A 13,323-nucleotide genomic window follows, 5' to 3' on the forward strand; every position below is an offset into this window, starting at 1 on the left:
TATATCCTTAAGACATATGGTTAGGACAGGGTACAGCAAAGAGGGAGAATAGAGGGCTGTTGAAGAAGTTGAAGGAAGGGAAGCTGTGAATCCCCAGGATCCTTTACTTGCCCCTCCTCATTGTTTCCCCTGCTTCATTCTTGACTTTTCAAAAAGAAAGAAGCAAAGCAAGAGTTCAAGGCTGGCAGTGACCTGTGCAGCACCTCTGCGCCCCTTTTTCCAGGCAGGTGCAACTTGGCTTGGTGACAGACACAGAGCCTGGACGGCAGTCCCCACCTGTCCCCGGCCTCTTGGCTGGTGCCTTGTGCACGGGCTGCAGTTCCTTATGCTCTCTAACCTTGAATGATGTCATAAAGGGCCAAGAGTGGATCAAGAACTTTGAGGATCTCAGATGGGTGCTGGGCTGCTAGAGCTCAGAGTCTCTCTCCTGAGGAGGACCCAAGCTCCTGGCCCAGGAAGCGAGGCACTGATGCTACTCTGGGCTCCCAGGAGTGTCCTGCCCACCACCCTGCAAGCAATCTACTCCTTGCATTTGGACTCGGCTTTATTTACCCGGGTGGGGATGCAAGTATGGGGGAAAGGCGTGTAGCACAGACCCAGTACCAATGTGCCAACCTTCCCAGTGCAGGGGCCTCAGCGAACTGCTGGGCACCTGTCTGCCTTTGATATTTTGAGTCAATGTATCTCATCTCATGAACCAAGATGGCAGGGACTCCCTGCAGCCAACCTCAACAGGAAATGATCCCAGGAGTCTCTCACTTCCTTAATTCATGGAAGGAGCTGGGAGGAGAAAGGGGCTGGTCCTCTCATGACTGCTTATGCCATTCAAATGAGAGGTGTCGCTGGTTAACCTGACAGCTCAGGGACCAGGGCTGGGTGGATGTTATTTATCCAATCTATTACAGGGCTGTAGTTCACAAGCTACCAAGTTGGACTCTTGGCTCTGGAAATTTAATGTGTGACAGCTGCATGCAGCCAGTGGTGTCCAGCATTTTAAAAAGGTCAATTAAGAAACGGTTGATGGCGGTGCAGCTAATGACAGCCTGGAGGGGTGAGCAGGGCCGAACAAACAGAAGGGCTGAGGCGTAGATTACTGGAACGGAGTGTCGAAGGGGAGCGTGGTGGGGAGGAAATCTATTGTCATCAGCCATAAAGCACATCTGAGTTTTGCAGCGGAGAGCGGTACAGCTGTTTCCCTCCCCAGGCAGCTCGGGGAGCAGTCTGTGAACGGGAGGGTGGGGGGGCTCGGCAGACAAAGGTGACACCTGCATCCGCTTGATCGATCTGCACACAAAAATCGTTCCCCTCCTGGCCGCCTGTTCCTTTGCACTTTTCCGCTCTCCCACTTGGGGAGCATAAGGCAGAAGCTGGAGCGATATTCAGAATGTGGGTCATGTTCTAGAAATCCATATTTTAAGCATTCCCCAACGCTGGGCTCCGCCTTCTCCTGGGCGTGTGGGTAGGCGGCAGGCAGGCGGATGGGGGAGCCAGCGCCAGCAAGGGCTTTCCTCAGACGACACATGTGCCCCGTGGTTTCAGTGGCTACAAATGCAGGGTGCAGTTTAGAGCCTTTACACAGTGGTGGATAAAACAGGGACAGGGAGTCCTTAGCAAAGGGCTGTTTCAGCCTGTGACTGAATTGGCTCATGGTTGGGGGAAGGCACTGTGTGGGATGCGTTTTTTAAAAAATCAGACAAAGGGGCCATAGGCTGCTAGGACAGGTTTTTTGCCACATCTACCTGTCAAGCTGGAAATTCAATAGAGCAATGGGAATGCTAATTGATATGCAAAACAGGTCCAGGGTTCCTAGAAATGTCTAATGATCCACCAGTTCCTTGTGAAGGCAGAATTAAGACATGCACTAAACGAGATGGGAGTAAGAACACCAACCTTTTTGCTTGTCTTTTTTTTTTTTTTTCTTTTCTTTTTAAAACCTACTTTGGGGAAACTTCACAGGTTTTATAATTAAAAAAAAGAATGTTGCAATCAGCGGGGTTTGTCTTTCACACACTGGATATTTATTATTAGAAAATAGCTTTTATCAGCTGGCAGTATCAAACAATTCGAAAGGAGCCTGCTTCTCGCCGTAATTTTCTTTCCCTCCTTAATGAAATTTAAATAAACAGTTCACTGTAGGGAGAGTTGCCACACCTGTTTTCCCCTTTAAAAACGGAATAAATGAAGTTTAGTACAAAACATCCTCCAAATATGCCTTGTTCTGTAGCCATTACGCTGTCCCCTTGAGTGAGAGAGAAGAAGGCAATGAAAAAGACCACTCAAGTTATCAAATTACCCCCAAAGAATCTACAGTAGAAACTGGGAAACGCATAAACTAACCCAAACCAAACTCATCCAAACCAAGAAACCAGGTGTAACGTTGGCTTTTTCGACTGTAATTATCATCTGACTTTAATATATATACTTATATATATATATATATGTATGTATTTGAAATAGTAATAAAAAAGGAAGCATTGAATTGCATCTTTACCAGGACAACCTTCCTCATATGTTAAAGAGGTGTTCAGAAAATCCCACATAGTATCTGCTAAATAAGCATGTTTGGCAGCTGAGCAAGTATCACATGATTGCAGCATCCATGATTTGAAGTCAAACAGCATCTGCTCTCTTCCGGCCGAGTCCGTTGCTGGGGCGATGTGCTCACAAGGCTCAGGGTGTTCTGAGACCCACGGCTCAAGGAGGGGTTCGGGAGTGGCTCAGTGCATGGCCCCAGTGCGGAGACTTCCAAAACCCCAAACAACGAGCCAATCGACCAACCACACAAGCCTCAAACAATGGTCTCCTTTGAGTTCCTCTTGACAGAATGGGGGCCCAGCAGGGACTGCTGGTTAGAAGGTACGCTGACAGACTTTGGAATGAGGAGAATCACTCTCTGATTGGTCCGACGCCATTCGTTGTACAATCGACAGTGGTATCGAAATGACACCTGGGGTCAGGAGAGGAAAAAAATAAGGGAAGGTTTCAGGTAAGCAGAAGCCGAGAATCAAACCAAGGAACAGAGAACGTCGTTTACAACAGCTCTGAACGGCTGGCGGTGGTACAGCGGGGCGGGCTGCATGGGCAAAACGGCTCTTGCAAGCGGCTGAGGGTTGGGAGATTGGGACCAACCAGAGAAAACCCATGTGTGGGCACACGCAGGGCTCCCAGGGTGGCTTCCTCCATTCCCCATAATACTGGATAAAATTAGGATATGAAGAGGAAATGAGGTTCCTTTGGAGTCTGGATTTAGTTTTGGGGTAGTAGTGTTTGGGCCCCAAAGCGTCAGTTGTGAAGCAATTTAGCCACAAGCAGTTGGGCAGAGAGGGTATAGTGCTAGCCCTCCCCGAGGTGTGGGATATGGCAATGTGTCTTTCTGGTCTTCAGGTTAAATGAGAGGGATGCTCATGTATCCTCCTGCAGGTTGGACTCTGCACAGTTCAATATTCAGACTTTATGATAGCAAATGTACCCTTCGAATTGTGCCATGCACAACCTGTACAACTGTACTAGATGGCCCTGATGGGTGAACTCCAACTGCCTGTAGCTACGGTGTTCTATGGCTTCCAGTGGGGATGCTTTGGCATGGGCACCAGGTCCCTTGATAAATTCTTCTTGAGCCAGAGCCTGGGGTAGGTTCAACTTCCGTGGGCATCTGCAATGCCTTGTGCCTACCTCAACACTGCATCGAGTGCTCTGTACCTTAGTGTATTTGTTTCTCTGTCTCCCTGCTCCAGAAGCATCTTGAGAGCATGGTTTGAGTTGTATTCGCCTGTGTAAGCCCAGCACCTAGCACGTGCCTGGCACTTAGGAAGTTGCTCAGTAGAGTTTGCTGAGTGAATAAATATCCTATGCTTTCTGATTGCAACACTGCTTCAGATTCAAGCCTCTCTTATAGAATACACAACATTATAAGCAGTCAACTGATGGCCAATTGTGGCATAACTCCGCCGAAAAGTACTTGCTTCCCATGTAAATACACTGGAATGAGACACATCTGTGGTTTGTTTTGGAGAAGGCTAGCTTACAGCCTTGATGGACTGCCCAGGCAGTTCAGAGTCTGTACTTTTGAAGATGCATAAACTGTCTTTAACACTGGGGGTACGTTCCAGTTTGAGAGCATCCAGATGACGAGGTAGGTGCTGGGAAGGAAGATGCCCGTGAGCTTAGGCTGACAAATTACCCGGTATGGGCTGTTTAATAATCTGGGGTGGGCGGATTGGGATGATCCCGGCACAGGATCCGTGGTCATCAGAGAGAGGGCTGACCTGTGGTTGGACCTCAGTGTTTCTCAAGCAGAGGAGAGCACAGGCCCTTGATCAGAAAGGGCTTACCAGTCGTCTGGCAGGATCATGAAATTCATGGCCGCTAGCTCAAATTTCTGAGGCTAGAAAGCAGATGCCACAGGCTGAGTGCCAGTGAGATTTGGATATGAAAATATAAGCTTCTCAACTCACACAGATGTGCTTTTCTCCAAAAGGCCCTGAACATGCCAAAGTGGATCAGGTTTTTTTTTTTTTTTTTTTTCCTTAAGCTTGATTCTCATGTATCTATTCTGTCCTGCTACTGCTTGGTGCTACTCATGAATGTGAGAGAGGTAGGCTGGAAAGCCCGCTGCTCGGGGCTAAGAGCAAAGAGGAGAATGCAGACAAGTACTTAACAAAGAGCTTTGGCAGTCCTGGAAGTCGGGAATCTGGAAATACTATTGTAAAGCTGGGTTTCCAATCAAGAGACCCTTCTTCTGGGGGTGCCTGGGTGGCTCAGTCTGCTGTGTGTCCTACTAGTGATTTTGGCTCGGGTCATGATCTCACGGTTTGTGAGTCTGACGTCGGGGTGGGAGCAGGTAGGGGGGCAGTGAGATTCTCTCTCCCTCTCTGCCCCTCCCCCGCTCATTCTCACATGCACACTCGCCCTCACACACACTCTCTCTCCCTCAAAATAAATAAACAAAAAAGAGACCCGGGGTGCCTGGGTGGCTTAGTCAGTTAAACATCCGAGTCTTGGTTTCAACCCATGGGTTCGTGAGTTCAAGCCCCATGTCGGGCTCTGTGCTGATGGCAGGGAGCCTGCTTGGGATTCTCTCTCTCTCTCTCTCTCTCTCTCTCTCTCTTTCTCTCTCTGTTCCTCCCCTGCTTATGCTGTCCCTGTCTCTCTCAAAAATAAGTAAACTTAAAAAACAAAAGAGACCCTTCTGTATGTTAAAGAGCCGTGCATACTGGACCTCAGTAAGCAGAGAAATAGCTGTGGGCGTCTGCAGATAGCTCCTTTTCTGATGCTGGGAGCAGACCCTGGGCTCTCGGGCCAGGCACCCCAGGCTTGAATCCCATCCTCTGCCTAGCGGCTCCACGTTTGGGAGGGTTGCTTACCATCCCCAAGCTTGAGTTTCCTCAGCTGCAAAATGTGAATGGTGGTACAGAAAGCACTTAGCACAGTGCCTCACGTGCGCTAGTGTTCTCGGCCTGTTATTTTTGATGTGTTAAATATGGAAAGGAAGACAGTTTTGTGACGCTCCTTCTTAGACACAGGGGAACTGGGGGAAAAAGAGAAAAACAGGGCTGTTTCCCTTGCTCTCAGCGTGGCGGGGGGTCAGCAGCAGGTTGCATCACCTGGGAGCTTGTTAGAACATCAGAATTTTGGGTTCCACCCAGACCTAAGGAATCAGAGCGTGCATTTTAACAAGATCCCTAGGTGATTCACAGATACATTCCAGCCTGAGAAGCACTGCTTCAGGCGACCCAGGAGTCAACAACTTAGCAGTTCTCCTGGTGCCTTGGCCAGGAGGTACAAAAATCAGCCCGCTTGTTGAGACAAACAAATGAGATCTTATTATGCATTAATCTATCTTCATTGCCGTTAACCATCACAGTCTGCAGGCAAATTCAATCAATAAGAAGAAAGCATCATATAAAAATGACTTCTTATCGGGGGACAGTAAAGTAGATTGGGGCATGATGCAGACGGGGCGTTGGGTTTGCGCTTGCCCTGGGTTCATGCTGAGCCTGGACCAGGAGCTCCAAGATGCCCCCTCCCTGCAGTGGGGCAGAATAGGAAGAAGGGAGGTTTGATTTAGAGAAAAAAAACAGGCAGTGACGGAAAAATAAACAACACAAACCAAAAAGAAGCTGTGGCAACTGTAACGTTAGGAACTTCATTTAGATATTTCTTAAATGTGTGAGTTTTTAATATTTTATTTTGAGAGAGAGAAAATCCCAAGCAGGCTCTGCCCTGTCAGCATGGAGCCTGACTGGGGGCTCCGTCCCACGAACTGCGAGATCATAACCTGAGCCTACATCGTAAGTCGGATGCTTAACCAACTGAGCCACCCAGGCGGCCCAAATGTCTGAGGTTTTAAGGAGAAAGGAGGAAGCAAGAGCACAGGGCCACTATTCTAAAAATACTGTTCCTTTTGGGGTGGGTTTCTTAAGGTGTATTCATTTCTTTGTCCAAAGGGTATTTATTAACCTGTTGTGGACCAGATCCTGCGAAGAGCTGTGGTCACAGACTGGGCAAGGAGGGCTAGAATACATCAGCATCCACCTCTCCCTGTCAGGGAGGGGACAGGCTGTTACCTAAGGTCTACTGTAACGTCACGGCAGGGTTTGGGAAATCTCGTTACGGATTTTTTATTCCGCCCTTTCTCTCCAGAGGTTTTGGCGTGAGTGAGGCTTGCTCATGGGGCCAGGGCCTTGTAAGTCACCTTCCCAGAAACGGACTGCCGCTCCCTGAACTCTGGCTGTACCACGGAGGTGGGCTGTGTGAGCAAATGGGATGCACAGCAGGACTGGGCACGGGGTCACATTCAACCCCCTGAGGCTACCGTGGGCTATTTGGGCTGCGGCTCAGTCAGCCGGCAGTGACCCTTGTTGGACAATGTCCTACGGAAGGTTTCCCCGTGTTATAAGGAGAATTCAAATGACTACCCCATCGGGCTGGGAGCAAGCCAGAGGAGACAGATCACTCATTCATTCCATTCTGTGCCTTAACCGGTTTCTGTGCTGAGTGCTGGTTCCATCAGGGACGCGGTGAGCTGAGGGGCTTCCCCCGGGTCACAGCACCGCCCCCCCGCCCCCCTGCTCCCCACCTCTCAACGGGGGCTAATTATAAGTGCCACCCTGGATGTCTTCCTAACGCTGAGCGTGGACTGAGCTCTCATCCAGCTTTTGACTGTGCATGGAGCTCAAGTGGTTTGTGATGTGGACAGTGACGTTTCTGGGGCACCTCTCCCCAGGATCTCGGCGGAGATGGCTGGCACCCTGGACTCCGGGGTCCCTGGTACGGGTTTCCGCACGGCAGCTTCCAGAAGGCCCAGCTCCCCTGAGTTGCGCCAGATCTGCGCACAGACTGCAGAGGCAGGCCGGCTGAGTCTGAGATGGTGGGGAGGCTGTGTGTCCCCCTTTGCTGCGCCTGCGAGGCCCTTTCAGGAAGGCTCCTCTGAGCAGCCGGGCTGGGACTGACACCGTGTTTGTTTACCTAAGACATTTTCACAGCATATTCTCCTGAAGCCTGACAGCTTGTTTACAATGGGTTTCTGCCGGAGGGCACTTTCCACGTGCTGTCAGCTCCTGACTTACGGCTCCTGCCAGGGCTGCTGGGTGCAGCATTTATCAGGGAGGGAGTTAGTCTAGATTCAGTAAGTACTGTCGCGGGGCGTCGCGATTTCCGCACCAGTCAAAAGGGGAGAAAGCCTTTCCTTCCCTCCAACCGCTTTGCATCTTGTAGATGGCTGGGCATGCAGAGGAAGAAAGCCCCGTGCCTGTTCTGGGCGCTCTGATAAATGTTCCGCGCCTAATCGTCACAGCAGCGGGACCCAGGGGCTGTCGCCTGCTCCTCCACTTTTTTGCGTAAGGGGAAGGCTGGTCAGAGAGGTTAAGTACTCTGTTCAGAGTTACACAGATATTAGGATGTAAATCTTGGGTCCCACCACAGGGCCTTTGGATTCTAAATGCATATGTGCTCTTACCATGCAGCACTGCCTCTTGGAAGCATTTCTGGAATAGAATATGTTCTCATTCTCCTGAAAGAGCCCATGCTAGGTACCTTTCCCACCCAATCCCCTCTTTCATCTAAGATGGGTCGCATCCGCATTCCCCTAGGAAAACTTTTCCTTTCCTTTCCTTTCTTCCTCCTCCACCCTTCTTTTCCTCTTTCGTATTGGGAGTGGGAGAGCTGGTGAGGCCGGGTTTGGAAGGCAGAGCAAAGGAGCAAGTGTGAGCAAGCGCTAGAAGCTTCCACATGCTGACACACTGTGCTACGGGATATGAGAGTGGTACACTCTGGACAGGAAAAACATATTAACAGTGGAACGTGTTCAGATTGGAAATGAGCAGGCACAGGAGAGTAATGCCAGGAAGCAGGGGGCCTGGTTTCTGAAACTGTTGTAGAGGCTAGTGACGCTCTTCGCTGCGGGTCCCAGAGGGAAACATAAAGCATGAGATCAATGCCGTGCCAACTGGTGCCCAAGCCATCAACTCACTTCATGAGTTCAGTGAACGGAAAGAACAGAGATGTTTAAGAATTCTTCCTCATGTACAGCAGGCACACTTATTGGGAACCGGTTTTCTTTGGTGGCGGCTTCTCAGCTAGATAAATGAGTGTTTTTATGGGCAGCAGAGTCAATATCCCGACACAGAGAATAATCATCAGGCAAAGTGCAGCCCCACGTCCAACAAAGACTTGAGGCTGCGTCAGGAAGTAAGAAGAAAATAACCAGCAGGAGGATTCATGATGTGCGCAGGCAGTGACAGCAACGGTGGCCGAATGCATCATTCATAATACACTACAATCCCAGCAAAAGTGAGGAACATAAACCAGAGAAAGGAAACGCCATGCCTCATAACGGATGGAGTCCTAGAACGCTGGAGGGGAGAAATGTCTGGGGTGTGTGTGTTTGACTGATGGGCTCTCAGAAGCTGGGGCTTTTTCTTTACTTGATCTGCTCTTCCCAGCAGCACACCTATGCATGTGCGCACACACACACACACACACACGCGCGCGCGCGCGCACACACGTGGTAATAAATCGCCATCAGACTCTCTCACCAGCACCTGCAGGTCTGTCTCCCACGGGGCAGATAGGACATGTGACGGACAAGAGGGAAGTCTGTGCCAGCCTTGGGGCAGCCAGCTCCAGCTGCTCTGACCTCCCCCCCGCCCCCCCGCCCCGGACGGTGGACCATACTTACTAGTGTCCAAAAGAGGTAAATAGTGAAGAGTGCGACAGTGAGTGCAATCAGTCCGACGGCCTCCAGCCGACTGCTAAAGTGCAGGTGGTCCACAGCGCCCCGCAGGCAGAGCCAGCCCGAGATGGTGGCCAGTGGAGTTATGAACAAGAAGCACACCATGTCTCCAAACAGAGTCCGCTTCTCATGCTGGGGGCCTGGGTTTCTGAGCCACTGCCGGGGAAAAGGGAGGAGAGAGAAGAGAAAAGCAAGGTCACGGTTAAATGCCAGGATGGCATGGAGATACACTACCCTCAAGCTGTCTTCTTCTTCAGGAAACTGGGAACGGGCACGTCTGACCCATGCTGAGATCACAAGGCGGCATTAAGGGCTCATTCCCAGGCCCCGCCTCACCGGATTATAGTGACTATGGTGATAATTCAACGTGACAAAAGTGATGATGATAAAAACAATAATTTGAACAGTGTCCTTGCTGTCGATGGCCTGCTGTTTCTGAAACGATGGTTATCATTTTAAATAGCGACCCCATGGGAAGGTACAGAGGATGTTATTTCTGGAAGGTAATAGCTGAGATAGAAAAAGTGCTGTCATGTGGCCAAAGCCTTCCAGGATCTTGGCTCTGGGAGACGTCTACAGGAAAGGGTTAACTCAGCAGGCCGGGGTTGGCTCAAATTGTGCATGTTCCCCTGAAAGACCCGTTTCCAAGATTGGCTCTTCAGAAATGAGCTCTGAGTCCTGGCAATATTTTGCCTTTTACGAGTGTCTTTGTTTGCCTGAGGCCTTGGGCCATATGGTAAGAGTATAATGAAATAGTTTATGCCAACAGCGTGATTTATGCTGAACACCTATGTTCGCTGTGGGGGCTGGAATATGAGCAGCTGAGGTCAGTCATGCAGGCGCTGAATGCCTATGTGACCGACCCCAATAAACACCCTGGACACCAAGGCTTGGGTTGATAACGCTTGGTATGTGTTGTCACAAATTGTTGCTGGAAAAATTAAGCAGATTTGTGTGACATTACTGGGAGGGACACCTGGGAAGTCACACCTGGTTTCTTCTGAACTTCACCCCGTCCATGCACCCTTTCCTTCTGCTGATTTTAGTTGGTGTCCTTTTGCTGTAATAAATTGTAACCATGAGTAAAAGAGCTTTTCTGATTCCTGTGAGTCCTTCTACTCAATCATGGAGCCTGACGGTGGTTTTGGGGATCCCCCACAGAGTGAGACTCATGTGACTCATGTGGCTCCATGAACTGAGTGATGCCCCTCCTTGTTAGGACCCTGGACCTCCTCCTTAGGGTGCTCCCTGATGTTTTAATTGGGTTGCCCTCTTGACTGAGTCAACCCCAAAAAAGGGTGGGCAAAACTTTGTGGTTGTTGAAAGACCAGAGAGGAGAATTCCTACAGGAGGGGAACAGAGTTGCTGTCCCAGTTGGGGAATTGCTGAATGCCCGCTGAAATGTTCTCCATAATCCATTCTGGGAAAAGTCATGCTTACGTATGGGTGTCGGTGCACGACAGTAATGAGGTCAGGTGGCTTTTCTTCAGATTGGCATTGAAACATGTCTCCAAATACCCCTGCCTCACTACCCCATGTAGTAGTGGCTGTGCCCAAAGGGTCCAGAGGAGGGGGGGTTGAGCACAGTTAGGGGTGGGAGTGGCAAGAGACGCAGGCTGAGTCTGTTTTCCATCTTGTTTCCTAAACGTACGGGGGCTTAGCGGTGCCATGGGCTGGCCCCCAAATGGAAGCACTGTGGGCTGCTGAGCACACATTCCAAATGGCCAGGGCTGCAGTTCCCACAGAAACATTGGTGGGAGTGAAAGCATCATGACAGGGGATATGAGAGTAGATGGTGCACAGTGGGGAGTAAAGGGAAGGCCATGGTCAAGGGCAGGAGGAAGAGACAGAGGAAGCAAGGTGAGGATAGAGCAATGGAAGGGCCAGCAAAAGCTTCAGGGAGTGACCAGAGGAGACTGGTGGCGGGGAGAGATGGTAAAAGGCAAGGAAGAGCTTTTCTGAAAGGTACCCTTTCCTTGAGTGTTTGCCTGGGGCCAATATTAAACGACCCACAGTGCCCAACATACCAGTTTCCAGGGACAACCCACCTTACCATCGTGCTGAGATGCTGAAAGAAGTCAACCTCAGCTCAGTAATGAGGAGGCAACTTGTCTGTGAATATAAATACAGCATTATAAAAAATTTCACATAAATCCCTAAGTGATCAAGTGTGAATGATGCTGACCCTGCTACCTGTTGTCATGTTACCTTACACATCTCAGCAGCTTCAGAAAAATTCAAAGAGCTCTTATTAATTAACATTTTCTTGCCTAAACACTGGGAATATCGATCGCTGTGAGGTGGAAAGGAGAAATCAGGTACTCAGTGAGGTTAAATGATCGCTCCAGGTGATTCAGAGGTCAAACTGAGGAGAGGACTCACATCTCTCCCCTCTTGCTCAGGTGTCCTATCAGTAAAATACTCGAAAAATATTAAAATTGCAAGACATGCAGAAATCCAGATCGTTAAACAATTTTGCTCGAATCGCAGCAACCTGATTCCCCTTGCAGATTTTCCCTGGAAGCAGATCTGGAAGCCTGGCCTCCCTTGTTGGAACATAGGAAATTCTCAGTAAATATGCAACAGATGTTCACAGACAAGCCGACCTCACTGGCAAAGACTTTCCTCAATTTCTGCTGCTTGGGAATTCGGAATGCATTTTATGAAAATTAATTTAGAATTTTACTTATCTATGTGGCCCTTAACATGACCCAGTGAAATGACTCAGGTGTGGAAGGAGGTAATTACAAATCACTAGTTATCTCTGTCTGGTGTAAGATAAATTACAAAGGCAAGATTATTATTACTAATGCTGGTTCCCGGTTTCTCAGTTTCTGGTTGTGCTCTGATCTTCTATATTCTTTTTTTTAGATGTTTATTTATTTGGAGAGAGAGAGAGAGAGAGAGAGAGAGAGAGAGAGAGATAAGAACGAGTGTTGGCAGGGGAGGGGTAGAGGGAGAAGGAGAAAGAATCTCAAGCAGGCTCCATGCTCACCATGGAGTCCAACATGGGGCTCGATTCCACGACTGTGAGATCATGACCTGAGCCAAAAATCAAGAGTCAGCTGCTTAATTGACAAAATCACCCAGGCACTGGTGATTTTCTATATTCTTGAAAAATTTTCAGGCCTTTTTATATATATATTATCACCCAAAATCTGGACTCTGCACATTATTAGCTATAAATATATATGTGTGTTTATAAATGTATATATGTGTGTATATAATATATATGTGTATGTATTGTATGTATACATATAATATATACATATATATGTATGCTTATAAATGTATATATATAAATATATATTTATAGTTAATGTGCAGAATCCAGACCATGAGTCATATAAATTTGCTCAACTTACTCTTTATGTTGTTTGCTGCTGGGTCATATTTAAGTATGAAGTTGTTTTTCTTTTTTCTTTTCTTTTTTAAAGTAAGCTCTGTGCCCAGCTTGAGGCTCGAACTCATGACCCTGACATCAAGAGCTGAATGCTGTACCAACTTAGCCAGCCAAGTGCCCAGGTATGAAGTTACACCCTAGGTAGCATTATGTCAAAATCGGTGACTTCTTCAGAATTCCAGGTGTCATTTATGTTTTACACAAATGTTAAGTCCCATGAATAGGGCCACTGGTAGTATCTGTTGCTGAGAAAAACCCTGCCCTCTGTCACAGTAAGAATGTCTGTCAAAGCATCCAAGTTGGTCGATAACAGGATATTGATACAAGCAGAGATTATAACCGAGAAAATCTGATTACACCTCAAATTTCCAGCAAGAGGGGGGATGTCTAAATAAATTAGGAAAACAAAATAAATTATGGAATTTACTTAGAACAGAATACCACCGAGTAATTTCAAATGATAATGCGCGTTTTATATTTCCTGACATGATGTACTGCTGAGCAGGAAGAGTTCTACTGGACAGAATGTGTAGTAAGATCCTGTATATATGATGAGATAGTTACATACACACAGACATTTACACCTACAAAGATGTAGTGGATTTACACAGACAAAGACCAGAATGATACCCAGCAAGATAGTGGCTATTCTTGAATAGCCTTTAATTTTGAATGGCCTTTAATTTTT

At 48.3% G+C, this 13,323-nt stretch overlaps 1 protein-coding gene and 1 long non-coding RNA gene across 7 annotated transcripts in view; one reads left to right on the forward strand and one right to left on the reverse strand.

Annotated features, from left to right (window-relative positions):
• Positions 1-1,432: 1,432 nt before the first annotated feature.
• MARCHF3 (membrane associated ring-CH-type finger 3) overlaps positions 1,433-13,323 on the reverse strand; it is a 148,761-nt gene continuing 136,870 nt past the window's right edge. For all 4 annotated transcript variants that reach the window (XM_042934070.1, XM_042934082.1, XM_042934088.1 and 1 more), the window contains exons 4-5: positions 9,179-9,388; positions 1,433-2,947 (exon numbers count right to left, since the gene is read on the reverse strand). In XM_042934070.1, the coding sequence (XP_042790004.1) occupies positions 2,789-2,947; positions 9,179-9,388 (369 nt within the window). In that variant the 3' untranslated portion in view covers positions 1,433-2,788. The remainder of the gene's footprint in view (positions 2,948-9,178; positions 9,389-13,323) is intronic.
• LOC122217291 overlaps positions 12,560-13,323 on the forward strand; it is a 120,700-nt gene continuing 119,936 nt past the window's right edge. For all 3 annotated transcript variants that reach the window (XR_006201379.1, XR_006201383.1, XR_006201382.1), the window contains exon 1: positions 12,560-12,757. This is a non-coding gene — a long non-coding RNA (uncharacterized LOC122217291). The remainder of the gene's footprint in view (positions 12,758-13,323) is intronic.

Source organism: Panthera leo, chromosome A1 (genome assembly GCF_018350215.1).
Source record: "Panthera leo isolate Ple1 chromosome A1, P.leo_Ple1_pat1.1, whole genome shotgun sequence".
Lineage (NCBI taxonomy): Eukaryota > Metazoa > Chordata > Mammalia > Carnivora > Felidae > Panthera > Panthera leo.